The sequence below is a fragment of the Aptenodytes patagonicus genome, chromosome 16, assembly GCF_965638725.1.
Source record: "Aptenodytes patagonicus chromosome 16, bAptPat1.pri.cur, whole genome shotgun sequence".
NCBI lineage: Eukaryota > Metazoa > Chordata > Aves > Sphenisciformes > Spheniscidae > Aptenodytes > Aptenodytes patagonicus.
In genome coordinates this window covers 694,421-721,398 of record NC_134964.1, presented here as the reverse complement: position 1 = coordinate 721,398, position 26,978 = coordinate 694,421, and the positions used below count along the sequence as shown (strand labels likewise).

Sequence of the window (26,978 nt, the reverse complement as noted above, 5' to 3'; positions counted from 1 at the left end):
AACAGGATGATTATATTTGCGTAGATGATGAGACCTACCCAAACAGGGGCTTTTCCTTCCGCAGCTCCCCTGCCTGGGATATGCAGCTGAAATCCTGACATCTGCACAGGAGGCTGGGCTGGGAGGAGCAGGATGGGACCCCCTGCAGCCAGGCTCCCTCAGGACCCTCCCTCCGCCCCACCCTGCCCTTCAGCCCCTTCGCTCTGTGCAAAGACCCGGAGGGAAGGGAATGAGGCACCAGGTGAAAATAAAGAAGCAGAAGTCTGAGGGCTGTGTGGGAACGGGGGTGACCACACCGTCCGCAGCACGTCCGCCTTCCTGGGGCACCTCGGAGTCACTGGGGCCGGGGAGGGGACAGAGGTCACATCTCTAACTGGATGCCGACCTCCCCTTCCTCCCCACGTGCTCCTTATTGCTGAGCACAAGAACCGTGGAGGATGAGAAGGGGCTGCCAAGGCGTCGCATCCCCTGGTTCCCCGCAGCCTGGACTGGGGGTGCTGGGCTTTTAACCCCTGATTGGGGGATATTTTAAACACATCCCAAATCTTCTGATCTCATCTCATTTAATAACCTCATGGCAGGGTGGGGATAAACAATGCTGCTGGCCTGGTGGCGTGCACATCCCACTGCGGGACTCCGTGGCATGCTGGGGTCTCCAGTCTTGTGTGGTACAGGGGGAGGGGACAGGGGTTGCTTCTGCAGGATACAGGGAATCTCAATGGGACAGGCAGAGAGGGCTCGGGAAGCAGTGGGGAAACACGCCCTGGGTGGTGGGAGAGATGCAGGGGATGCCCGTTCCCAGACACGGGGCTTTCTGGCAGCGGGGCGCCGAGCGCGGAGCCGCTCAGTGCATGTTCATGTAGATCGGCTGCAGTTCTGGAGCTCTGGAAACTGAAACTTCATCTCCCTTTTCAAAGTCCTGAAATGGGGGAGAAATGTGAAGGTTTGGGGCATTTTGCAGGTCCGCCTATGCTAGAGCACTAAAAGCTTGTGTCTACATAATGCCTGTTCCTATGGGGTTTGTGAGCTGCTGCTTGGGACAGGCTGTTAAATGGAAGGAAAAGGCTTGTGTGGGGGAAGGTGTGTGACCCCAAAGTGGGGCAACTCCTCCTCGCTGCACCCCGAAGCTGGGCAGCTCCTCCTCGCTGCACCCCAAAGCAAGGTGCAGCTCCTTGTTGCTGCAGGGGTGGGAGCAAGGAGCACCCGTGGGCTAACTTGCTGTGTGCCCCGGGAGCTGCCCCAGCCCCTTTACCTGCCACTTGGCCGGGCTGTTCTCATAGTCATCCTCGGGCGAGCTGATCTCCCACTCCCTGTTCATGTAGATGTTATTGGAAGTGGCTGCTCGCTCCCAGCTTGCAGTGACCTGGAGGGGACGAGGTGAGTTGAGGACAAGTTGGGCTCCGGGCAGTGGCTCCCCCATGGTGGAGCCATCACAAGACCCCCGTCCCACCACCCTCCCACCCGCGGTACCTGGAGGTCCTTGGCCCTCTTCCTCTCCATGGCCCAGGCTGCTGGAGGAAGTGCAGGAGAAATGGGTCAGACCAACATGGAGCTCCCTTCGCTGAAGGGGAGCATTTTGGGGGGTCCCAAGCCCTTCCCCATGGGTGTCACATCGGCTCCTGTGCAGCCTCAGGTCTGGCCTGACTTTGCCAAGAGCCCTCTGGACTGTGGGGCTCAGTGGGTTGGGGTCCTGAGGAGGGCTCCAGCCCCTTTTGCCCCGAGCCCTGTTCACGCTCTGGGGCGGGAGCGGGAGGGCGGCGTGTGGTGTGCTGGGGTGGGGGGACGGGTGCTAGGGAGCCACCCCGCAGAGGAGGGCCACAGCTTGGGGCCCCAGATCACTTGTACCTCTGCTCTTCTCCAACGATGCTCTTCTCATCCTGTGGCAGATGATGACGCCCAAAACCAGCGCAGCAGAGGGTGTCAGGACCAGGACAAGCAGGTTTGGGGTGCTAGAAGGGGAGAAAAGGGTGTTACTGCCTTTCTGTGCTGCCCCCTCTGCAGCCCTGTGCCCTGGGGAGGGCTTTCGTGCCTGTATTTAGCACAACCCTGGCGGGTATGAAACTCTGTGGGCTGGCAAGGATGTTCCAAGGATTTCTCCCAGGTTTCCTGGCCAGGGATCCATGCACAGGTACATGCAATGTCTGGCCAACTTGGCATGAGCGAGTTGCACAGATTCATCCCCCACCTCCATGGATAAGTCCCCAGACACAGCACACGCCTGCCTGGGGTGTCGGGGTCCCCCGCAGCCCTGCGGGAGCTGGGCAAAGGCTCTGGGAGCCCCAACCAGTGCAGCCCTGTGGCATGCAGGGGTACAGCAGCCCCCTTAGCATCACATTTTGCTTTCTCCAGAGATGCCCCACTAGCCCCAAAGCCCTGTGGGCAGGCTGGAGCTGGATGCTGCGTCCTCGGGCTGCCTGGTCCTTGCGCTGGGGACAGTCCCTCTCCTCCCCAGTGGCCCTGGCACTCACCCAGCCTGCAGGCTTCTGATTTTCGGTGTGGACACGGTGTTTTCCAGCTCCAGGGGAGTCCATGGGAAGGTCGGAGCAGATGTGGGCTCTTCCCCCTGTGTTGTGTGGAGGTCATAGTGTGTTGTCTTGGGCACTGTGGTGGAAATAGATGGGAAGCAAAGCACTGTGGTGTGTGTTACCTCGTCCTGGGCTGTGGCTGAGGTTGGTGACTGGGGGCTTCGGGACCCCAGAGGCTGCTGGCGGGGAGGTGATGGGGGGTGGCTGGGAAACACCACGCATGGCCCCAGGGGGGCTGTGTGCATCACGGGACCAAGGTGGGGGATGCTGGGGGATCACTGAAGGCAGCTGGGAGGGGGATTTCCTTCATCCCTGGCTCTCCCCGTCCTCCCTCCCAAGCTCCCCTCTCTCCATTCCCTCTGCCCCTCCAGCCTCCATCAAAGCAGAACAGCCATGCCAGGTGCTTACCTGGGAGAACAGACACCATGACAGGGAACATGGGATCATACCAGGTTACCTGGATCCCACACCAGTACTGATCCCCGTCCTCCACTGTCAGGTTCTCCATGGTCACCATGAACACGTGCCGAGTGGGGTCATCTTGCAGGGAGACCCTGTCCCCCTGTGCCTCGTCCCCAGGGGCCGTGGTCTGAACAAGGACGGAGCAGGAAAACCAGCTGCTGCCCCTGCACCAATACTTATTGGCATCCACCAGCTCTGGCTCGTACTCGCAGGGTACCTCCACGGAGCCCCCCGGGAAGCCGCTCACCTCCGCGGGGCCCTGCAGAGCCCAGCATCCTGCAGGGACAAAGACCGTGCCAGCCTTTGGGCAAGCACAAGCCCATGCACAAGCCTCCTGCCAGTCCCCAGCCCGTTGCCCATCCCCCTGCCACACGAACTGCTTCCTGCTGCCCCCAGAAAACCTCTCCCATAGCGAGCGGAGCTGCAGCCCAGGGGTCCTGCCCCGAGGAGGGCTGCCAGGAGCTGTGCAGGGGTGGGCACTGGAGACTCACTGGGTTCGAGGTGGGGGGAGGCTGTGCGGGGCCAGGGGCCGAGGAGGGAGGGAGGGCACGGGGGGAACTGCTTGGTCTCTCTTTGCCTCCCCGTGAAACCTCAGTGCCTGGAAACCCACTTCTGCTTCTGCCAGCGAGCTCTTCCGAGAAGAGCTGCCCCTCCAGCCCGGGGAAGGGCAGTCCCACCCCAGGCTCTCCCAGGGTCAGGTTTAAAAGAAAGGAAGAAATGCCAAATATCCCCCCTGCTCTGCAGCCCCCTGGGGAGGTTCACCTCTGCCCTCCCCCAAAGCCAACCCCCCCCGGGACGCTGCTGCCCACCCCAAAGCGTTCGGGTTTCTGTTAAAGCCATCTCTGCCAGCAAGCACAAGGTATCAAGCCCACCCTGCCTGCCCTGCCCACTGCTCTCATGGCATGGGGGGGTCACAGGGTTCGCAGGCTCCCTGCAGCCTCCCACAGGGTGTTTTTAGGGATCTGTGAGTTGGAAAAGGTTGCCAACCTCTGCATGGGATTGAAATAATTAATCAGTTCTTGGCAGAGGGGAAAGTAGGGAAGAAATATATCCATGAGGCATTTCCATCACCGCTGGATGAGGATGTGGATTTCGGAAGGTCGGCACAGTGGTGGTGAGCCCTTACCCGGTCCGATGGGAAGATCCTGCTCTCACCTGGGAGGAGAATCCAGGTCCAGACCAGGAGCCGTTCCCCCATCCCACTTGCTGGGTGGCTGCAGGCTCAGCCCTCGCTCCCCGGAGCTACATGTCCCTGGCAGCGGCCATGCTGAGTGCCAGCCGGCCTCGGAGGAGCCCTTAACCGCCGCAGTGCCGCTCCTCCGCTTCCTGCCCCAGCTCCACTTTCCCCAGGGCACGGGTGCCTCCTCGCTTCTCTAGCTCGGGGCAGTGCGTACGGCTGCTCCTCTGGGCCAGGGAGACCCGCGCCGACCACTTCTTTCTGAACTCACTCAGCCCAAGTTGTAACTTTGCCCTTGCCAGCAGCTCCGGCGGCCGGGGAGCCAAGAAGGGAGTCAGAAGCAGGGAGACAGATTAGGCAAAGACCTCAAGAGGCTAAACTGAGCTTTCACTTTCTGTTTAAGAGTTTCAGGGCTGATGAAAAATTAAGTTCAGCTTTTCAAAGGGGAAAACCTGATGCTGAAGTGGGCAAATCTGCTGAGGATGGCCAAACCACTATGGGCCAGTGGCCCATGCTCTGTTCCTGCTGGTACCTGTGTGCTGGGCTGCTCTGGGCTGCGTGCATGAGGAGCAGCAGCTGGAGGAGCTGGGTTTTAGTTTCCATCTGCCCTGGAGTCTGTGCTGCCTGCAGCCAGCCCTGGTGTGACCGGGAGCGTGGACGCCGGGGTGGGAGAGCCGCTCCCCAGCAAGATGTCATGCACCAGCTCTCCCAGTGATGGTGTACTGCTGATGGTACATGAGAGCTGCTAACATACAGCAGCGCTGAGCTGCAGGATACGGCAGAGGACCGAGCTCTTCAAAACACAAACAAGAAGGTATCAACCCACCTGGCGACCCATCAGGCAGGAGAGGCAGACACCAAGTTACCCTGCAAGGGTTTTTGCATGTGGACCGGAGAGATGCAGGAGATGCACAGGCATCCCTGCCACTGCCCACCAAAGCACAGTGAGCCCTTCCCACGGTTCCCTCAGGGCGGGAGGAGGATTGGGAGAAGCAGCTCAGAGGTGGAGACTCTGGCTGGAACATGCGTGGGGAAGGCACCTACAAAGGCATTTGCTGGCTGGGGATTTTGAGGGCAGCTCAGTTACCCGAGAGCAGCCACAAGCACTTCTTCAAAGAACCACTTTGGTAGAGAGGCTGGGGGAATTTTCCAAGCCGCATCTGTGCTATTGCCATCAGATAAGAGGTATCCTTTCCCTTTCTCTGTTTCAGGTTTGGTTTCTGGGCAGGACGAGCAGCTGCCCAGCCCAGGGCAGGGGCTGGGACCCCCAGCACAGGCTGGGGCCAGTTCCTCCCCATCATTGCAGTCCCCAGGACCATGTTACCCTCCAGAGAGTTCCTGACTCCGTTGCAGTGGCTGAAGGCAGGTCTCCTTCCTGCCCCTGAGGACACTGCAGGGATTTACAGCCGTCCAGCACCAATGCTGCAACTCCCACATGGGGTTTTAGCCTGATATTCCTCCTTTCAGCTGTTGGGCAAAGGGGCCCTGGCTGCAGCGGGGATGCTGGCTGGGGGTGTCGATGAGGGGTTTGCAAAGGGGATGGCTCTGGCTCAGCACCTTGGCCCCACACCACCTGAGCAGCCTGTGGTGATCCTGGAGGGGAAGAGCAAGACGGGAGCGGGCAGGAGGAAGGAGCCCCGGAGCACTGACACGAGAGGTTCTGTCACACAAGGGACTGCGATATTTATCCCAATTAAAGCGAGTGTCAGGTTGAAAGTGATGAAACTAGAAAGGGAGCAGAGCAATTCAGATAGAAACCAATGCAGCAAAGCATGGTGCGGACCTGTGCTGCCTGGTCCCCTGCAGAAACGGAGAGAGCCCCGTGCAAAGCTCCCCCACGACACCCTCCAACCTGGGCACAGGCGTGGGTGCTGGGGTGCTGCAGACAACCCGGGGAGGGGAATGAATAAATACAGCCACCTGCGGAGGAGGCTACAGCGAAGGGTGAGGGAAAGCACCGGGCTCTGCACCAGCGTCTCTGCAGGGTGGCTGTGGCTGGGAAGACGCTGCCCTCCCCACCCCTGGCAGGGCAAGGGGACCCTGATGGGGAGAGCCGGGTCCTGCCTGCTGGAGCCGGGTCCTGCCCTGCTCTTGAGCTGAGACCCCCTCTCTTTTGGCAGCAAGTGGCTCGGGAAACACAAGGCAAGGCTATTCTGTAAGAGAAGAAGTGTTGCTGAAACACTTCTCAGGAATCCCAGTGATGCATCCCGACAGGAACAAATCAGCTTGTCTTTTTGTCTCAGCCACACTTGGGGCTGGAGCAAGCACCCGTGTGCAGCTCCATAACCGTGTCAGCGAGCAAAGCGGCCCCAGCAGCAGCAGAGCGATCGCTGGCGACGGGAACACGGCAGCGGAAGGTGAGCTGACACCTGCACTCCTGCAGCCCCTGCCCAGCGCCTGCCTGCAGGCAGCGTTCCCAGCCCCTGCCCAGCAGCGACAGGACATCGGACATCGCTTTTGCCCTGGCTCTGACGAGATTCTGGGTCCAGGTTTAGTCTCTGGTGGTGGCCTTAAAAAAAGGCTCAAAGCCCTCCTGGGGCAGGCAGTAATTGAATCAATCAGTGCGTGCACCCCCTCGGTGCACGGCCCAGCACCAACACATCTTCCCCAGCTCCCATCCCACCTTACTACCCACCGCCACAGCTGAGCCTTTCCAGAGTCCTCCTCTGCTCTGGGCTTCAGTGACATTTTCAACCCCTGATTCTGTACTTAATCTAGGGTCTTTGCAAAATAATCTGGGTGTTTCAGACTGTGCTTTCGTGGGCAGCTTTGGCAGCTTTGGTGAAATTGTCCTTGGGAGATAAGGCTGAATATAATAATGGCTAATGCAGCTCCTTTAGTGCTGGCTGATTGAGCACGCACTGTCTGATCTCTCCCTTCCGCTGCCATCTCAGATAACCAAGATAAGCCCAGATCATTCCCAGATCTCCTGACATAGCAAAGCTAGTAAAAGAGAGAAATACTTGCAGACTTTGTGGTGGTGGAGGGTTTACTCTGGGCTGTGCCTTAGGCTGGACTCCTCAGCCAGAAAGGGCTAAGGCAGGGGTTAGTTATTGCAGTGAAATTAAGAAAGCAAAATTCAACAGATTCAGAGGATGAAATTCTGACTCCTCCCTAGCTCACAGGGAAGGAATGACTTTGGCAGGGCTCAGATCTCCCCCAAAAAGTGTTGGACAGGCAGTCCAGGGAGATACTACAACAGGTTAATGGCGTTGGGCAGCCTAGAATGAGCAGGAGCGGGAGAGGACAGTGAAGCAGAAACTCCTGAGCTGGATTTAAATCTTCCACTGTTATAGCTGTACTTCTCAAGGCAAATAGACAAGTAATTAAGCTACCAGAGATACAGTCTACTAGCAAAGGAGACCAAACAATGGAGCTGAATTGCAGGTTCATTTGAAATCACTCCCACCATTTGCAGGTCATTTCCTCTGATTTCATTGCTCTGCACTGATTTCAACTGGTCAGTGCTTGCTCAGGGCTATAAACTGCTCGCTGGCTCCCAGAAACCTCTGCTGGGGTCTGGGGGAAGCTGAGAGAGCAAGTGGTTTGCTTTGGATGGTGGGGAAAGGCATTTATTGGTGTGTGGGGGGAGGAGGGTGATGCAGGTGTCAGGCTGCTGGGCTCCAATAAAGCTGCTGATACCACTTATCTGCAATGGGTCAGGTCCCCCAGAGCCATGAAGCGATATAAAGCCCTTGGAGCCGTGCCAGGCTGTGCTGGTGCCTGTCTTTTGCCAGCGATCTGTGTTGTCTCATTAGGCTGCATTACACCTGGCAATATCATGATAGATAGGAAAACTGTCTTCCTCCTGAGTGCTGTTAAACCTGCAGGGCCAAATGCGTCTCCGGTGTAATGCCAGTGCCTGCAGTAGGAAAGGAGAATTTGGCTTTACAAGGTTTTCCTTCCTCCCAGCCAGGCCCTCGCGCAGCAGCAGCTCCTCGACGCTTTCCTTTGCGACTGCGAAAAGGGAGACAAATGTTGCTGGAGCTGAGATGGGTCAGAGGAGGCTCTCAGAGCCCCTCCTGCAGCAGGGATGTGCCAGGAATCCCCTCCAGAGGCAAGCAGGGCTGGAGTCTTGGACCCAGTGGTGCACTGGAGGCTTCTTCTCCTCTTCACTGGGGGTTAAGTTCATCCCACCCCCCAGGAGAGGTTTGTCTGAGCACCAGCACGGCTTGGGTGCCCAGGGTAGAGCTGTGTGGTGCCTGTGGCAGATCCGGGTCTCGGGGGTCTGTGTGACCCAGCAGGCAGCTCGGGTCAGGGCAGTACCCCCACTCTGTGTGGGTGCTGGGGCAGGAGAAGGCTGAGCGTGCACTTGAGACAAGTTAGCGTGAGGTGTCCATCCTCAAGGGGCTGATATGGCACTGGGACACCCATGGAAAGGCTTTTTGCCAAGTTCTCAGTGTATTTAAGAGGGCAGAGAGTTGCCCTGGCTTCATTGAAGTCACCCTGAGGTTTGCTGCTCTTGCCTTCCTGGCCCTACCTGGTGCGGGGTGTGTGCACTATGTTGAACCGTGATGCTGGCCTTGCCACTGATAAATTATCTGACCCAGACACCGTGGCTCATGATAGCGCTTATTTTTTGTGTGGTTGATTGTCTTCCAGTGCTTGAGACCAATGGGTGGTCTGGCTGCAGGGTGGTCTGTGTTGGGCCTGGGTTTAGCTTCTTGGCCTTGGGCAAGCCTAAAAACCCCCTGCCCCTCTGGATTGTTTTTCATCTTTTCTGGCTGTTGTTGCCAAGACTGATCATCTGACCCGGCAGAACCGTCTCTGCTGTCAGAGGAAATAACGGGCAGGTATAATTAGCAACGTCAGGCCCAGGCAGTCAAACAGCAATCGCATGGGTGCAGATGGCTCTTGGAAATGTGGTCTGTTCCTCTGGCTTGGGACCATCTGCTGATCTGGAAGGAGGGAATCTGAGACTGAATCGGGTCTCTCTTAAATAAACTTCTCAGTAAAGATTAATTTCTTTCCAGTCTAATCAACAGCACCAGCTTGCTCTAAAGGGAGTCGTAAATAAAAGGATCTCAATGAGATATCGAATGTCACCTCCAGGTTTAGGCACAGATTCCTCCTGTTTCTAAATACAATTTGTTTTTCACTCCAAGCAGGCTCCTAACAGGGCTCTATAAATGTGGTGCGTTTCCAAAGGGGAGCTGCTGGGGTAGAGCCAGGCTCAGGTTAGCACCGGTTTCGTGAAGAAGCTGAAATGGCCTGGGTAGCCCGAGCTGTTCCCCCTCCCTGGGGTGACACACCACTAACCCCGGTGACCAGGCAGGTCTGTGCTTTGCCACTGCCCGTGGACACCCAACGGCTGCATGGGCTGTCAGCCGGAGCAGCCCCGGTGCGGGCCTGCGGCTCCCTAGCGTGAGTGCCTATGAGCCGGGTGCGAAGCACGGCTCGAGCAGCGCAGCGGACCTGGCTTCGTGATCTCCGCTCGGTGACTGATCGGAGCCGGCAGCAAGAAACCCCTCTGCCCAGGGCTGCCTTCCAGCCCCGCCTGACCGTGCCCCGTGGACGCCTCCCGCAGTGGAGGGAGAAAGGGCAGCGTTTCCCCGGTGGGGAGGGCAGGGAGCCCCGGGGTCTTTGCAGAGCCGGGGCGGTGGGGCCTCTATCACGGCGGACGGAGATGGTGGGGGGCGAGGGAGCTGGAAAGGGACCCGCGGTGGTGGGGAAACTGCCGCGGGCCCTGCCTGCGTGGAGGGGAGCTCCCACGGCCTCCCCGCCCCCGGGCGGGACCGGCCTTCCCCCCCCCCCCCCCCGCCCCCCGCCTCCTCCGGGCGGGGGAACGGCCGCGGCGTCGGCGAGGAGCCGGGCACCGCTCCGCTGTCCTGCGGGGGCCCGAGCCGTGCAGAACCGGGCCGGGGCGGGCCGAACAGAACCCAACCGGGCCGGGCCGGGCCGGGCCGGGCCGAACAGAACCCAACCGGGCCGGGCCGTGCCGAACCGGGCCGGGCCGAACCGCGGCCCCTGCGGAGCCGGGCCGTGCCGTGCCGGAGCGGGGCTGAGGGGGCCGGGCCGGGCCGGGCGGGGCCGGGCGCTGTCCGCGGTGCTGACGGCGGCGCGGGCGCTGTCCGCGGTGCTGCAGGAGCGGCCCGGCCCGGCCCCCCCGGCCCGGCCCCCCCGGCCCGGCCCCCCCGGCGGCCGGAGCCGGCCCATGCACCCCGGCCATGGAGGCCCGCGCCGCCGGCTCGGGCGGGGCTGGCTACAACGAGGCCCTGCTGCACAAGGTAGGGCTGGGGCAGCGGCGGTGCTCGGAGAGGGGGGCAACCGGGGCCGGGGGGGCTGCGAAGTGCACGGGGCGGCGTGAGAACAACTGCCGGGGCAGGGCGCCTGCTCGAACTTCCCCGGCAAACTCTGTCCTCCTCCCCTCCTCGCTCCTCTTCCCCCGGCGGGGCCCGTCCGCCACCCCCCATCCTGGTGTGGAGGGGCGCGGCTGCAGCTCTTCCCCCCCCCCCGCCCTCGCCCCGCGGCGGCCCGGGCTGGGCGACCCGCACGGCTCGGCCCCGGTCCCCGCCACCTCCCGGGTGATGGTGGGGAGGGGGGCGGCAGGATCGGGCGTGTTTGGAAAGCAAAGCGGGCAGGAGCGCTGGAAAGGGGCCAGCCCGCAGCCTGCGTTCAGCCGCTCCCGCCGTTCGGTGGACGCTCCGGGGGTCGGGGGGAGCGGCACCCCGGGGCTCTGTTTGCCAGAGACAGCCTAAGGAGCCGGGACTTCCCTGCCATGAAATAGGGGTGTCCCAAGAGACGTCCATCCCCGCCCTCCTTGCTTTAAAATCCTTCTTTTCTGCGGGGTCCCTGGGACTGCGTTTTGTAACTCCACATTGCACGGAGGGTGGCCGGGGCTGCTGCTGTCCCCACAAGACCTGGGTGGCTCAGGCTCTGCTGCAGGCTCTGCTGGAGCAGGGCTTTTGCTCCCTGCAGTCGGACGCTGCCCAGCAATTCCAAGAGACATGGACGAGACGCTGATCTCTGCCAGATCCACCCATCAGTCCTTGCTGTCCTCACGCTGCTTTGCTGCAGTCCCCAGTGACTGTGCAGGGACCGACACCCCCGGGGAGCAGGTGAAAAGCAGGGGTGGGGCAGGGCAGGGGAAAGGGCTGGGGCTGTGTGGTTCCCTCTTCACAAATCCCAGTCTATTCTATACCCTGCTCTACTCAGGGTAACGTGCCCAGCCCTTGATTAGCAGGAAAATATCAATTACTCGCAACTCTCATTTCTGTTGTACACCGAGTACGTAGGACATGCCTCCAGGGATGACTCAAGAAACTTTGATTCTTTGCAAAGCCTTAACTCTTGCTTCTCCAGCAATGAGCTGCTGCAGTAAAGGGACGACATTGATGGAAATGAATCCCCGGGCAGAAGAGCTGCCCAGGCAAATAACCATCCCAGTCCCATGTTCTCTGCCGTTTCACTTGGTATTTTGCTGCCGCTCCTGGCTGGATTGCTTGTCTTGCAGAAACAAGCCTGCTCTCGCTCCAGGGACGTGAGGCAGCAAATACCTCGCTAGATCTTGTTTCTGAGCAAGGAATCACATTTCAGATGTGCTGAGAAACTCAGAGAGAGCTTTGCACTCTGGAGGCAAAGGTTAAGTGATTTCTGGTTGGTGGCTAAACCCAGACCTGGGGAGGAAACGGGTTAGGAGCAAATCAAAGCAGGAACAGACGTTTGTTCTGGGCTGTTCCAGAAAAGTTTCACTTGGCACAAAATGATGGATTCTGCTTTCAGGTGATTTGACCCATTGCCAAATCATTCTTCCTCCTGTTGGATGCTTGGATCCATTTAGCTGGAACAAGTCCCAGGGGGAGAGGGATGTGCATGCCGCTGGGCTGCGGTTGATCCAAGGTGCTAGCAGGGGGTTTGCAAACAGGGATCCCCTGCATGATCTGAGCCAGATTTTGTTTGATGTGCAGCCCTAGATACAGGCTCTGCCAGGGCAAGGGCCCAGCGGGGCTGGCAGAGGGCCCTGGGCTCTGGCTCGAGCCAGTGTAAGGGGCTTGGCCATAGTGAAACAGCGCCTGGGCAGGGTGGGGACAGCCCTAAGGTGTCCCTGTGGCACAGGACAGCTCGAGGCAGCACCCAGCAACATCCAGGTTGCCCTGGAGCACTGCCTGGAGCAGGGGAGAGGCAGCGCAATTTTGTATATAGAGCAGGTAAAAATAAGTCTCGGTAATGCATCCCTGAGAGACTGTGAGAGCGGGGTGGCGAGGGGCTGAAAGCAGCCACAGCTTCGCTCTCAGACCTCTCCCAGTGCCACGTCTTGGCTGAGCTCTGCAGGCAGCTGTGCTGGGGTGCACGTACACAATTGCCACAATTTGTTGCGACAAATCCTGCTGACCTAGGAGCAAACCTTTGGGTTTGGGGCTTCAGCAACTCTCTGAGAGCAGCAGAAGAGCCCATGGAGGGCACCTCTCCCCTCCCTGCATCCCCCAGGACTGGGGTTTTACCCTGTCAGGCTCCTACTAGCTACATTTAGCTCAGGTCCAGCTACCGCATGCTAAAGATCGAAAATGAGCTGGGAAGATAACCTCAACCCACACGCGCTATCCCAGATCTCCTCCCGCTTGGCTGGCACTGGAAATGCAGCAGTCACCTCCCTACGTTGCTTTGACAGCCGTGCAAAATTTCTCTTCCCTAGGTACGTTAGACCAAAATATCTCCTTTTCTCGCTGGCTGCCAGCACGGGTAGGGGAGATCTGAGTGAGTTTGCCCTCACTGCCCCATCATTCTGCCTTGTCTCTGCAACCTACACCAAGCCAGCAGCGATTTTGAAGGGAGGTGATTCGTCTAGGTCTGAATTAGTCCAAAACCCCTAATTTGAGGTGTGGGGAGGAATATTTGCTCTTTTCCTAAGGCAGAGCTGGCAGACAGGTCTGCTCAGGGGTGAGTTACAAGCTGTGCCTGCTTTTCTGCTGGGGCTGTGGAGCAGGCGAGCTGTGGGGTGGTGGGAAGCAAAGTTACCTCTGCCCACCCAGCAGAAATCACTTCCTTTAGCTGGAAACAAGAATTGCTTTGATTGTGCTGGGGCTCAGGAGCAGTGCTTTGGGACCGTCACCGAGCGGCTCTCCCGATCTTGGCCAGGTTTCCCTCTGTGCCTTGGCCAGCCTGTCTGTGCGTGCAGCCCGGCAAAGCACCGCTCCGTCCTCACACCACTGTGCAGAGAGGAACTGCAGCACCAAAAGGAATCTCTCAACTTTTCTGCCAAAGTTTTCCAGGCAAAGGAAACGTCCCCTGAAAACCCAGGGGGCTGAGGGGGTGCTGGGGAGGCCGGGCTGTGGCTGAGGATGCTGGCAAGAGGCGGGGTGGGTACGGAGCTTTGTCGCTGGGAGGCTTCTTGCTATCGTGACTCAGGCACGTCCAACCTGAGGTTTCGACAGCTGGCTAGCTACGTTCACTCCACAGTGGGGTTTTTATTCTTCTTTTATCTTTGTTTCGTAGCCAGGAAGGCCACAGTGATTTCCACTGTGCTGTACCTCCACAAAGCCCATGAGCTTCTCCTAAAGTCATTAGGAAAGTCTCTTGGCTGATTCAGGCCAACTTTTACTATTGCTATTATTAAGTCATGAAGCAATTCATGAGTTGTCTCTATTATAAATCCCAATTAAATTATTGATAGGGGAGTCTGCCTTTTATACATGTTCTCTGTAAATCCTGGGCTCTGGAGGCTTTCTGGTGCTCATTCCAGCCAGCTCTCCTCCCTGCATAATTAATGCCATTCTCTGCATTAACAGCTCCCAAAGACCGCTGCAGGGTGCAGCTGGCCTTGCTGCACCTCCAAGCACCAGTATTTTACCTGGGAATAGTGCGTGGCACCAAAAAATGCAGCGCTGGGGTGCAGGAGCCCCACGGTAATGAACTCTTGGGGTGTTTTCCTATGTGGTTGCTCCAGGGCAGATCCTGCTCTCTGCATGGGGAACAAGTCTAGGCCCTAGGGCAAAGCCAAGTAGGGTTTGGGCAGGGAAATTCCCCCCAGTGAAAGGGGTGACCCAGCTCCTCTGACCCATGTGCAAGGGCTTCACCCAGAGATTTCTGCCTCCCAACATCCCCCCAGCTCCTACGCAGGCTCCCAGCCCATGAGGCTGCTCTGAATCTACAAGTGACCCGCAAACAGCCCAACTAGTTAGGGAGGAGGCAGAAACCTCCGCCTGCGGATCTGGCCGTAGGTTGCTGCCCCTCAGCACACAGGCCTGTGCAGCGGCATGTGTCTGGCAGAGGAGCAGGGCTCCCTCCTGCCAACAGCTCCGCTCGGCAGGTCAGGCTTTTCCCAGGAGATATTTGGGATTTGCAATGTTTTTTCTGAGGGAAAACACTAATTCACCGAAGCGAGCGTTTCACTGAAGCATATCGGCATTAACAGGCAGGATGCTGGTCTCCTGCCAGTCCACGTTCCTGCTTTATTTGTGGTCCTCAAGCTTGTTTGCCTTTGGTTTCAGCCCACTCCTTTGGGGTCCGTGGGGTGGCAGGAACCGCAGTGGCGGGTGCTGTGGCACGTGTCTGGTGGCTGGTTCCCCCATGGTCTCCCAGGGTATGAAACCAGGCCTTAATCTGCCAGGGCTGTTCAGGCACTTGATTAAAGATGTTCCTCCATGCTCGTCTGCCCTGCACTTCACAAGGGGGTACGCACGGTGCCTGAAGTGGTGCCAGGCTGGTTTTCACCCCAGGGCCCCTCAGTGCAAGGGAGGTGATGGAGGGACAGGACCGGCCACGTGCAGAGGCTCCCCTGGCCGTCAGGAAGATGCTGAAGCAACAGCTCCTGCTTGGCAGGTGAAGAGTGACCTTTGCAACGTCACCCGGGGTGGGACAAAGGGCTGAGATGCCCTAGGATGGAGCAGGGCCGCTGGAGCTGCATCAGACTAAACACAAACCAAGGGGGAAAACAACAGATGCAGTGAATGCGGCACAGGTGGAGGCAGAGAGTGGGGAGGTTCAGTCCCAGCACCTCGCTGGCTCAGGGGTGGCAGGGGGACCAGTGACAGGAGGGACACTGCCCTGGGGCTGGCTCAGTGCTTGCCAGGGCTGCAGCTACAGGAACCCATGTCCTGAAAGACAGAGCCAAAAGCACTTCTGCGCAAGAAGCCGATCAGCAGAGTGTTTATTTTAACTTGTGTCCCTGTGAAAGGGTTGAAAGTGCCTCAGTTTCCTGAAAGGATGGGAATGTTTGCGCCAGTGGCTCTGCGAACAACACCCAGATACCGGCAGAGAGGGGAGGGAGGGGTTTGCGTTTGCACTGTTGGTCTCCCTTAGGCTGGGGATTTGGAGGAACATGGGCAGGAGCAGAAGGCAGGACAGGGCTCCCCAGGGATGCGGTGTGGGTACCAGGGCCACGGGCTGGCAGCTTGGGAGCTGCTCGGGAGGTGATGGCAATGCCCCAGCTCTGACACCTGCACAGCTCCCTTGTCCCTTCTGCTCAGACACAAGCAAGCTTTGCTCCCTGCGGGAGAGCCCTGGGGCTTCCTATGAAGGGCTGGAGAGGCAGAGGGGCTCCGTGCCTTCAAACCCAGTGCCCTGCCAGGGGGGAGCGCTGTGGGTCCATGGCGTTAATGCAGCATGAAGACAGCCGGGTGCCCCGGGGAGGCTGCGTGGCTGTGGCAGTGGCTGTGTGCAGCAGCTGCGGGAGATGCTCTCTTTACTAAACAGTTTTGGGCCTAATCCAGCACCGCCAGAGTCCTCCCAAAGAGGTTTTCTGCCAGGGCTGTGTGAGCCAAGGCTGCCTCTGCCCAGCAGCTTCCCGAGCCGGGGCAGGAGCATCTCTCCTGCTCGCTCTCTGTGACAGGCTGCGCTTTGCTTTCTCTTCCACCTCTCTGCACTTGGAGAGGGCACAGTGGGGCTCACGCCTGAAGCTCAGCCTGAGGCACATTTCATTTATTGCAGAGATGGTCAGAGGGGTGGAAACTGCTGCCCGGGCAGGTGGCAGGACCAAAGGTGACAGTGAAGAACAGGGTGCAGCGGGACGAGCCATCTGACCGTGGCGCTGGCATCCAGCAGCCTGTGGGGACAATCTGCTGCCAAACAGGGCTGTGCAGGGGGGCTGCCATGGGGCTCTCACTGGGGCTGGGCTGGTCCCTCACGATCCTGCTGCGTTCGCTGCCGCATCCCTCCAGCACCCCCTCCCCAAACGCTCAGCCCCAGCTGCATGCCGTGCCTGCAGGCCCGGGCATCACCTGCTCCCATGTGCTGACGCCTCTTTACCTGGTCCTTGCAGACGATCCTGGTCGGAGACAGCGGTGTGGGGAAGACATCTCTGCTGGTCCAGTTTGACCAGGGCAAGTTCATTCCTGGCTCCTTCTCCGCCACCGTGGGCATTGGGTTTACGGTAAGAGCCCAAACCCTGGTCCCTGGGTTGTGCAACCTCGCTCACCCTTAGGGGAGCAGTTTTATTTGGGTAACCATAATCTATGATTCTAAACGGTGCTAAGCACAAAGAATTGGGAGAATTTGCTTTGGTGCTGCTGGATGAGGGGCACAGTTTGGCTGTGTGCTTGCCGGCAAGCTGGGGCCAGGCGTGCTTTGGGCTGCCGGTGGGGGGATGGAGGATGGACGAGGCTTCATGTCCCAAAACCCTTGGTGGGGCCGTGCCCGAGCGCAGCCTTTTGCATGGCACCCAGAAAGCCGCCTTTGGAGTGGCCCTGCTCTCCCGGGGAGAAGCCAGCCTGTGTCCTGCCTGTGCGCCCCGGGGCCCTTGCGAAAATTCAGGCAGATGGTGGCACTGCCTGGGAAAAGCACTCGGCCGCCGTCCAGTGCTATTTGCAGAGCTGCCACGGGGCCGGCAAGTGGCTCTGGCACGTGTCTCCCCTCTCCCGGGGGAGCCCAGGCCAGAGACAGTGCTGGGACCTCACCACACAGCGAGACCGGCATCCCTGCAGCACCCGTGGCAAAGTTGGGGCTCAGCAAGAGGCTATTACCCGTGGGATGGCTATTGCCCATGAGGAGGCTATTACCCATGGGGATTTTCGCTCTAGTCCAGGCCAAGGAAGCAGGGAAACATGTGGTACCAGCGCAGGGGGTCTGGGGCCAAGCAGCCCAGGGTGCCCCTGTGGGCAGTGCTGAGCCCTGTGCAGGCAGAGGAGGCTCAGCCATGCTCCTGAGCTTTGCTGGCTCCCGGCTGCCTTGTTTCTCCTGCAGCAGATGACAGCATGTGGAGGTGCTGCTCAGCCAGGCGTTTTTCCTACCTAGGCAACTCCCTGAGCACCAGCACGGTTTGCCGTATCCTTCCAGCCCCCTTCCCCAGCAAGCTGCAGGGGAGCTCAGCCGCTTCCAGGAGCTCCGAGTGCCTCCAGCCTTCAGCTCTGGGCACTTTCCTGGCCAAAGAGCCTATATAAACTATAAATCCCCTGGCTGGCTCTGAGCGCAGCTACGGGACTGGAAATACAGGTTCCCTTTCCCGAGGCGCAGAGGAAAGCTTGGCTGGAGCAGGAGCCGGCAGCTGGGGAAGGCGCAGAGGTGGGTGCTATCGCAGAGGGCATCTCTGCCATCGAACCTCCCGCTGCCGTGCGTGGCCTTCGCCTGGAGAGTGGCAGGGGCACGGCTCTGCACTGGAGCCCTGCACGCCTGAATCCCAGCGGCATGAGCGGGGCTGGGGGGTTTGCACTGAGATTAGCCCTGGCGCGGGGGAGATGGGCTGGGTATCCCAGGGAAAATAAATCTGAGGGGGCTGAAGGCTCCTGTTTGTGGAGTGGTGCCTGTAAGCCTGAAGACCCTGGGCAGCCGTAGTGCATGGACCTGGATGGGGTTTTGTGGAGTGAGTTTTTGGGTAGCACAACATCCCCGGCTCTCTCCTGGGACTTCTGCATTCCCATGCTTGGGCTTTTCCCAAATGAATTGCACTGTGAGCCAGGCCCCAACGGCCGGCATAGGATGCTGGGGGCTGTGAGCCGCCGGGGGGGAGCAGGAGCCCCGGCAGCCGTCCTGGCCGAGATGCAGGCGCCGCTGAACCGGCTCACCGCAGCGCGTGGCTTCCGGCTAACGGCCGCTGCTTCTGGTTTCCTCCTGGCTTTGCTGCGCCTTAGTGCTAACCTGGGGCCCAGCTCAGCAGCTGTCAGGGCTGCAGCAGATGGGGCAAGCCCCCCACCCTCGGGTGGGCTGGTGGGGTGGGAGCAGGAGCTGCCGTCCTCACCGTCCCCACCAACCTGGCGTGGTGGGGGTGATTTGGCAGCACTGGGGTCTCCATCCCCACACCTCGTGGGGGACGGCGGGCTGTTCATTTGTGGGGTGAGCGGTTCCTCCTTTCCCCATCCATGTGCCTGGAGGGACGTGCCAGGGCTCTGCTCGCCGTCTGGTGCCACCGAGCCCCTGGCAAACCCAAGCACCCCGGGGTCCCCGGTGTGGGGGTGCAGGGGGGCAGGTTTCCAGCCTTGAGCCTCCTCTTCCTCATCCCGTGGCCGAGCTGGGCAGGGAGGCGGCCGGGGCACAGCCTTGGGGGTGGCATTGGCCAGGGAGGAGGAGGAAGAGGATAAGGAAGGCGGGCCGGGCCAGACCGGGTGGGGCCGCGGCTCCCGCTGGCCCCGCGGCGCCGGGGCTCGGCGGCTCCGCTCGGACGCACCATGAGCGGTCCCGGCGAAGCGGCGGGGAGCTGGACGCCCCCGGCGGGGAGCGGGGACACCCCGGCGGGGAGCGGGACCCTCCCGGCGCTGCCCCGGAACTACGAGCTGGCCGGCAAGGTGGGAGGCGGAGCAGGGTGCGGGGCGGGGGGGGGAGCAGGGATGGACGCCCCAAGCCCTGCCGAGGGTGGAGGTTGGGGCTCGCCCCCCGGCCCGGGGGAGACCGGGAGGGGTCCCGGGGGCCGCCCGCTTCCTCCGCTGCCGCGATCGCGCCCAGGAAGCCGCTGCGGGCCGGGGAAGGGGAAGGCGGCGGCGGCCCCAGCTGAGCCCCCCCAGCCCTGCCCGGCCCTGCCCTGCCCCGGGGGGGGGTTCCCAGATCTAGCAGATGTGGGAATAGGGGTCCTACCCCTCCCCCGGGAGGTGGAGATAGGGGGTCCCCTGCCCTGGGGGCGGCGAGGTCTTTGCCCCGGGTGTGTCCCTGCCCCGAGGTGGCGATGGGCGTCCCGGCCCCGGTGACCCAGCTGCAGGAATAGGGCTTTTGGGGCTCTCGGCTTGGTGGGCAGTGGGACTCCCTGGGGGGGGCACGGCCGAGCTCTGCCCTCTGAAAGCCTGTCCTGCCCTTCTCCGGGCAAGGGGGGCTCCTGCCAGCCGCAGCAGCGGTGCCCACCATGATACAGGGCGGGGGAAGCAAGACTCCATCCAGCCCATCGCAGCATCCCAAGGGCACCGGGGAGGGGGGCAGCTTGTGTGCCCTGGAGCTGAGCCAGCCCAGGGTCCCACATCCACCCCACAGCCCCCTGCACTGCAGACGCCCCCGCGCCCCTGCCAGATATTGGGGTAGGAACCCTCCTCCCTGAGTGCCCCCCTCTTCCCCAGCCCAGCTCAGCTGAGGGTCGCACCAGGGAAGCACCCTCCTCTTCCCAGCAGCACAGGGGAGGCACAGGGCCGATGAACCTTTTACCTGAAAAATTTAATACGCAGCCCCAGGCTGAGCCCAGCGCCGATGGTGCCAGGCCCGAGACCTCCCGCTGCCTCGCTGAGCCGGGTCCCAAAGCGGTCCTGTGCGCTGCCACCTTCCCTAAACCGCTTTTATTCCTTCACCTTTATCCTCTTCACTCTGACTCCTTTCACGGGCTGATACTGGAGGGAAATTTTTGTGTATGAGGGAGGAAATCAGTTGCCAGCTTGATCTGGAGTGAGGTGGAGGCAGAACTGGGTGGTGTTCCCAGCTGCCCTCCAGCCTGGGCTGGGCAGGGGTGTCCCAGGGAAGGATTTGACCCCCAAAGTGGATTGGCAGGAGGCAGAGCATTTCCAGCCCCCAGCCCTGGCCGTCCTGGCCCAAGGGGTGTTTGCTGTGCCATCCCTGCAGAGGGTGGCCACGGCTCGCTGTGTTCGCCCAGCCCAGGGGCAGCGGGGCTGCGTGGGTTTGCTTTGCAGGCTCCAGCGTCCCGGGAGGGTGGGCTTGCGGGGATGGACCTTGTTGCTGGAGTCCTGCTCACTGCCATTTTTAGGCAGGGGATAGATGCAGTCAGCATCAGGTTAATTATTGCCGGGCAGGAAAGGACTGCTGCCGGGGAGCAGGGAGGAGAGCACAGCCTCGAGGCATCGGGTAAGGCTGTGCTTACAGAGACCGGCATCGGCGCTGGCTGCTGCCTGCCTGGGTTCAGCGGTGCCAGAGCAGCCAGGGAGCCCAGGCTGAGCCTGTTTGCTTAGCAGGAGGGGAAAAGGCACCGTGTTTGCTTTGGTGTCTGCAGCAGGCAGGGCCCTGGGCACCAACAGGGCAAGAGTCCTGAACACAGCGGGGTTTGCCCAAGCCATGCATTAGCTCTCGGGCTGGGCACACCCGGGCCGGGGGTGGAGGTGGCTCCACGTGTCCGGGAGCTGTGGCCGGTTCTCCAAGAAACCTCCTGGGTTGGGAGACAGCCAGGGGCCGGCCAGGAGACATCTCTTCTTGCTGCAGTACCTGCCTTCCCACCAGCTCTCCTCTTCTGCTCTCCCCCTCTTCGGTGGCTGGGGGCTGCTCCGCTGCCCTGGGGCACTGCTTGGTGCACCCTCGGGGGTCCCATCCCACCCCCAGCTCTCACGGGGCTCCCCAGGCTCAGCAGGACCAGCCCTGGGGAAAGAAACGGAGGGACACAAGGGACCGTGGGGGGCTCAGCACCACCCAGGGATGCTGCCCCCTCCCCATCCCGCTGACACCTCTCCCTGCGCCCATCTTGCAGGTGATGTTACTTGGAGACTCGGGCGTGGGGAAAACCTGCTTCCTGCTCCAGTTCAAAGACGGGGCCTTTCTCTCCGGGACGTTCATAGCCACCGTGGGCATAGATTTCCGGGTGAGACCACCACGGCTGCTGGCCCCTCGCCTCCCCTGACCCACACCTCGGCCAGGACGGGGCGCTGGGAAGGGGGGATGGGGGGTTCCCAGCCTCTGCACCCCAAATAGTCTCCTAACCAGCTGTAGACGCTTGCTGAAACCCTTCCACCTCTCCCTGGGAGCGTGGTAACAGACAGAAGAGCCCGCTGGGAATGTCACCTCTTGCCTTTAAATCAGCAAAAAGCCTCAGTTTACCCATCCTGGCTGTGTGCATGGGCTGGGGGTGTCTGGTGGGTGGCCGGCACGCTCCACTGGCCAGGCTGAGGTCAACGGCTGGCAGGGACAAACGCTGGTTGCTGTAATTTTGTGCCTTGAAAGGGCTGAAATTGGCTGCTGAGGAGTTGTTAAGGTCACCAGATCCTGTTTAAACCCTCCCGCTGCTCTCTGTTCACCAAATTTCAGCTGCAGGGTCTCTCTGGGGATGCACGGGCAGGCAGAGCTGTTCGCAGCATAGGGTAGAGCGGCATTTCAGCAGGCTGGAAGTCACAGGGGGTGTCCCCGGGCAGGGCTCTGCCTGCGGCTGCCGACACGTGTCGAGCGTGGTCGGCGCTTCCTCTGCCGCTGCAGCTGCAGCTGCTCTGGTTTTCTTCTGCCTTTCCTGCCCGGGCTGCTCTTGGCTTTCAGGGGGGAATTGGGGGGGTTGGTGAGCGGGGGCCGGGGGGAGAGGGCTGTGGATTTGCTTTGGAGGGGTCTCGTAGCTTGTCCTTCCAATAAAGTCGTGAAAGAAGGAAAATCTGCTGGGTCCCACTGCTGGGCTCAGCACCGGCGGCCCCAGGGGTGTTGCCAGTTTGTAGGTACCTGCTCCGCCTCGTGCAAGCATCCCCTCCAGCAGCTCACGTCTTGCTGCTGGTAGATAATTTCCAGCGTCTCCTAGGGCACATTTTTTGTTTTATTCAACCCATTTTCTCAACTTTTATCATCTCCACATGGCCTGAATTTCCATTTCAAACAATTCCAGGCAACTAAATTATTTATAGGGGTCTTCTCTTTCCAGAATCGTCCCTCCAAGTACAGTTCTTTGAGAGTCTTAAAATAGCCCTTTGGTAACTCCTGCTTTTCTTTTCTCGGGCCTCTGGAGAGAAGTCCCTGCGCTTCCGAGTTGAGTACAGTGATTGCTTAAGCCCTCTCTGATAACTGCCTTCCCCCCTCACTTGCAAATGCTGCTTCCCTTCCCCAGTCCCAGCCCGGCTGCAGGGTCGAGCGGCCCCAATGCCTGGCTGCAAACTGCCCTGGCCTGGGAGATTTCCTCCTGCCGTGCTGGATAAAGCTATGTGCTGCCTGCAACCCCCCAGCTCAGTGTGTGCAACCGCTTTTAAGGGCCAAGCGAGGCTCCCACCAGCAAGGAAACCTGAGCTGGACACCCAGCATTGCCCACTGAGCATCCCCAGGCAGCTCGTAGCATCCGAAGGCCTTAAATTGCTGCAAATAGCCCAAATTTTTAGTGCAGCAGTGGTTCTTTCAGCACATGGAGCAGGGGAATCCTGGCAGAAGGGTCAGGGCTTTATGGTGGGCAAACATAAAAGCAGGCCAAGATGTTATTAATAGATGCACATTTGCATGTAGTTTATGCAAGACCCTCCCCACTTCTCCAGCTCTGCCGAACTTCCCCTGGCCGTGCGGGCAGGGGCTGCTGCAAGCTTGGGGCTGCCCGGTGGGAGCCGGAGCAGGTCAGTGTCCCCGGGCTTTGCAGGGCAGCCTGCATCATTAGCCGGCTTGTTAGGGGACTCGGGAGCCACAGGACAGGGGCGCTGGCTGTAGGAGATGAGCGAGGCACCAGGTCCAAAGCAGGCTGGGATCTTGCTGTCCTGTCTCCGTCAGGACCTGATTCTGCCCTTTTCCACCCTGGCACAAGGGGATGCTGCTCTGGGATGTCCCTGTAGGTGCCACGCGGCATCGCAGCCCCCCAGCAGGACCAGGGTTTGTAGCAGTGAGGCTTCAACGTCCAGCCCCACAGGCAGCCTGGCTTCATCCCGCCGGCCGGGGGAGAGCAGCTGAGGGGCCGGGGCACAGCCGGCTCCATACCAGGGCTGCTGGCACCCATGCCAAGATGTGCCTTGGGGTGATAAACGTGCTCTCCTTCTCTTCTGCAGAACAAGGTGGTGGCTGTGGATGGCGTGAAGGTGAAGTTGCAGGTGAGCTTTGGGAGGGGGTCAGCAATTCCCAGCCGTGCTGCTGGAAAAAAACCCCTGGACTGAGCGTGGGTGGGCTGGGAGCCTCAGGGGCATCCCCAGCCAGGGGCGTTCCCCTCCACGCTCTCACCAGAGCGGCTTCTCGGCAGATCTGGGACACGGCAGGACAGGAGCGTTTCCGCAGTGTCACCCACGCCTACTACAGGGATGCCCAAGGTGGGTTTGGGGTCCGGTGGGGATGGGGGAGACCGGCCGGAGCACATCCCTGCAGCGGGGCAATGCCTCTACCTCTTCCCTTCCAGCCCTGCTCCTGCTCTACGATATCACCAGCAAGATGTCCTTCGACAACATCCGCGTGAGTCCCCTCCGCCGGTTGGGAGTGTGTTTCTCCCTGGGGATTGGGGTCGTGGGTGCCCTGTGTGGCTTGCTGGGTGTTTGGGGAAGTTTGAAGCTTGTTTTGCATGCAAGAACCAGCTGTTTCAGCCAGAGTCAGCCGGCTGGGAGCTTGTCCCCATGGCACCTGGCTGGGCACTGCACGGCTGGGTGAGTTTTGTTTAGGGACATGGTAAATGGCTGGAGGGAGAAAACGCAGCTTGGGATGGACGTGAACTATGTGTAGGCTTGGGCTGTAGCCAGGAGACGGGGCGTTTTCAGGACTGTTCGGCTGTGATGCTGGAATGGTTCCCATGCCAAAAAAAAATAGCCGTTTTCCCAGTCTTCGCGGGGGGCGTGCGGGCTGAGAGGGGAGGGACGGGGGTACTGCTCGCCCTGACGTAGCCCCACTGCCCCGCAGGCCTGGCTGACAGAGATCCACGAGTACGCCCAGAAGGACGTGGTCATCATGCTGCTGGGCAATAAGGTGCGTGCAGGGTCCCCCTTCACCCTGCGGTTTGCTGTGCCGTGCCGTGCCGTGCCGGTCTGGCCCTGCCCTTGCCGTCCCCGTGGCTGTGGAGGGATGGGGCTCGGTGGGCGCTCTGCCTGCCGGCTGGGTGCACCCTGCCTGCACTCTCCGACGGGCTCTGCTGATTTCTGGGCTCAGCCGGGCCCAGACGTGACCCCAGAGGTTTGGGGAGCCGGGGCGGGGGGGGGGGGGGGGGGGTGGGGTGGTGTCCCCAGCAGCCAGTGGGGGGCAGCACGAGGCTGAGGCTCCCAGTACGGGATGCTGCTGGGAATGGGATGCCGCCGGGTATGGGATGTCCACCCAGGTCCTGGAGGCACCCCCAGATCCCAGGTATCCCCAAGTCCCAGATGCCCAACCAGGTCCCAGATTCTCTCTGGGGGTCCTAGATGCTGCCAGGTGCCCAATGCCTGACTGGGTACCGGATTTTCCCCTGGGACTGGATACCCCCTGAATCCTGGATGATGCTGGGTACTTGATGCCCATCAGGGTACCAGAAGCCCCCCTGGGTCCTGGATGCCCCCAGGTACTGGATGCTGCCCCAGGTCCTCAGTGTCCCAGGTCCTGGATGCCCCCCCCCCCCATCCTCGATGCCACCAGGTCCCAGATGCTCAACAGATCCCGGATTCTCCTCTGGGCACTGGGTGTTCCCGGGTCCCTGACGCCCCCAGTTCCTGGCAGCCCCCTGCACACCCCACACTGCCTGGTTGCCAGATGCCCTCAGGGTGCCAGCTGGCCCTGGTACGCGGTGACACTTTTCTTCCCTTGGTAGGCCGACGTGAGCAGCGAGAGAGCTGTGAGGACGGAGGATGGAGCATCTCTGGCCAGGGTGAGCCATGCTGGAGTCTAACCCGGCTGCAGCCCCCCCCAGACAATTGCACATCGCTCAGGGTCCCTGTGCAGCCGTGCCATCCCCTCTGATGGGTGCCCAGATGCACCTGGCTCTAGCATGGGCAGCGCGGCAGCCGCTTGCACATAAAACCTGGGGCAAGGCACCTTGTCCCCAAGCATCAGCCAGGTGACAGGGACGATTCAGAGGGGCAGGAGGGCATTTTGGGGCTGGCCGCTGATGGGGCCGTGCTGCCCTTGCAGGAGTATGGGGTGCCTTTCATGGAGACGAGCGCCAAGACGGGCATGAACGTGGAGCTGGCCTTCCTGGCCATTGCCAAGTAAGTACCTGGGGGACCTGGGCAAGGGAGGTGTCCCCCCGGCCCCACCGCCTCCTGCACCAGCACTGGAGCGGGCAGGGGAGGTAACATGGCCCCACCACCCCAGGGAGCTGAAGCAGCGCGCGGTGCAGCTGCCGGATGAGCCCCGCTTCCAGATCCACGACTACATCGAGTCGCAGAAGAAGAAATCCAGCTGCTGTGCCTTCGCCTGAGAGCAGCTGGGAAGAGCCGGCAGCCCCGGGGGCGCAGGCAGGCGGGAGGCAGAGCGGGGGCCCAAACCTGCCCTCGAGCGCCCAAGGGAACCAGGCTCTGACAAGCCAAGCGTGGATGGGACAATACGGCGGAGTGGAGCGTGGACAAGGAGAGCCATCGCCCCGGCGCCAGGATCCAGGGGCTGGATCCTGCTGCCCTGCAGGGCAATACCTGGAGCTTACTGTGTGTCACTGGGGGAATAACCGCGGTGTCATGAGTGCCAGCCTGGCCAGCAAGCCACGGAGATGTCTACATCACCCAAGCAGGATGCAGGATACGGCCCCGCACCTGGATGAGGGCCCCTTGGAGCGGCTGGAGGAGCCATGTGTGTGCCATGGTTGAGCCCCTGTGGAGCCCCCAGCCCTCTCCTCCCCTGCAGCCATCCCCGCTCTCGGTACTACTCTCGTCCGGCTGGAAGGGCCTGATCCAGCCCCCCGCGTCCCCAGTGCTGCCGGGCTCTGGCTTCCCTCCAGGGAGCCTTGGCTCTGCCCCCAAGGCTGCCCCACGCCCGGGTGCAGCCGGTGCCCACACTCGGCTGTGGCTCCTCGCTGCTGTGGTTCCTGCTGTCGGCTTTTATCCTCCTGCCGCCATGAGGGCAGCGATGTCCCCATTGTGCCCCGGTTCTGCCGGAGGGAAGGGCCGGGATGGGGAAGCGTCCAGCCAAGCCTGCTCCCTGCCCGCGCAGCTGGCATGAGAAATAAAGCTCCCCTGGGAGCACCCAAGCGACACTTGGGGCACTTCTAGTACACACGGCAATTTGGAAAAACCTTTAGTTCCCCCCTCTTGTAGCCACAGGAATTAGAGACTTTTTTTTTTTTTAAACAAGAAAAGCCTTTTTCTTTTCAATCCTTCCAGACAAAACCATCTCCGGCCTCATGCAGGCTGGAGCTGGTGGGGTGGAGGTGCCCGCGGTGGCCTGGGGCTGCTGTGCCTGCCGGCTCCCAGGGCAGGCTGGGTTTCTCTCCCATCGCTGCACATGTAATACAACTGTTTCTTCCTGCCGCTGGCAAATAGCAGCTGAAACCCACTCTCTGGAGAGCAGATGCCTGAGATGCTTCAGCCAGCAAACACTGCTACGTTGGGCACCGGCGGGGTGCAGGGTGCAAGGCTTGGGCCCCGCGTTGTGGCACATCCCCGGTGCTCAGCCTGGCCTTGCCGACCCCTCCAGCACACTGCCAGCTCCCCCGAGCACTACCCAGGGTGGTGAGTCGGTGAATATTTGGTTATGCAGCTGAAGAGTTGATGCGAAGGGCAGCTGTGGAGGGCATGGCACCGCTGCACGTGGGAGTCGGGGACTGGCTAGCACATCCGTCCCCGCCAGCATCTTCCCTGGCTCTGCGCCTGAACCGCTCGTCTCTCAGCAGCCCTGGTGCCTCCTTCGCCTCTGCTCCGCTCCGCTCCCGGGTCTCTCTTTGCAAGTTTACAGATTAAAGCTGGGTATTTTTGAGGCTTTGCATCTGC

At 60.8% G+C, this 26,978-nt stretch overlaps 2 protein-coding genes across 5 annotated transcripts; one reads left to right on the top strand and one right to left on the bottom strand.

The window, feature by feature from the left end:
- Nucleotides 1–552: 552 nt before the first annotated feature.
- On the bottom strand, nucleotides 553–4,476 carry LOC143167824 (uncharacterized). 2 transcript variants are annotated; one of them, XM_076353707.1, is made up of 7 exons: nucleotides 4,143–4,476; nucleotides 2,934–3,263; nucleotides 2,469–2,601; nucleotides 1,846–1,949; nucleotides 1,471–1,511; nucleotides 1,253–1,363; nucleotides 553–919 (listed from the first exon to the last, which is right to left on the bottom strand). In XM_076353707.1, exons 1-7 carry the CDS (start codon nucleotides 4,183–4,185, stop codon nucleotides 845–847), a joined length of 837 nt encoding a protein of 278 aa, XP_076209822.1. In that variant the 5' UTR covers nucleotides 4,186–4,476; the 3' UTR covers nucleotides 553–844. The 2 variants fall into 2 exon arrangements, with proteins under 2 accessions (XP_076209822.1, XP_076209823.1); XM_076353708.1 differs by having other exon boundaries at nucleotides 1,471–1,508.
- A 5,850-nt stretch (nucleotides 4,477–10,326) lies between these two features.
- Nucleotides 10,327–26,971, top strand: RAB37 (RAB37, member RAS oncogene family). Of its 3 annotated transcripts, XM_076353523.1 has the most exons (10): nucleotides 10,327–10,391; nucleotides 16,361–16,471; nucleotides 20,918–21,028; nucleotides 23,160–23,201; nucleotides 23,348–23,414; nucleotides 23,501–23,553; nucleotides 23,992–24,057; nucleotides 24,869–24,925; nucleotides 25,189–25,265; nucleotides 25,372–26,971. In XM_076353523.1, the coding sequence occupies exons 1-10, from the start codon at nucleotides 10,332–10,334 to the stop codon at nucleotides 25,475–25,477; spliced, it is 750 nt and encodes a 249-aa protein (XP_076209638.1). In that variant the 5' UTR covers nucleotides 10,327–10,331; the 3' UTR covers nucleotides 25,478–26,971. The 3 variants fall into 3 exon arrangements, with proteins under 3 accessions (XP_076209638.1, XP_076209636.1, XP_076209637.1); XM_076353521.1 differs by lacking the exon at nucleotides 20,918–21,028; XM_076353522.1 differs by lacking the exons at nucleotides 10,327–10,391; nucleotides 16,361–16,471 and adding an exon at nucleotides 18,722–18,815.
- Nucleotides 26,972–26,978: the final 7 nt, after the last annotated feature.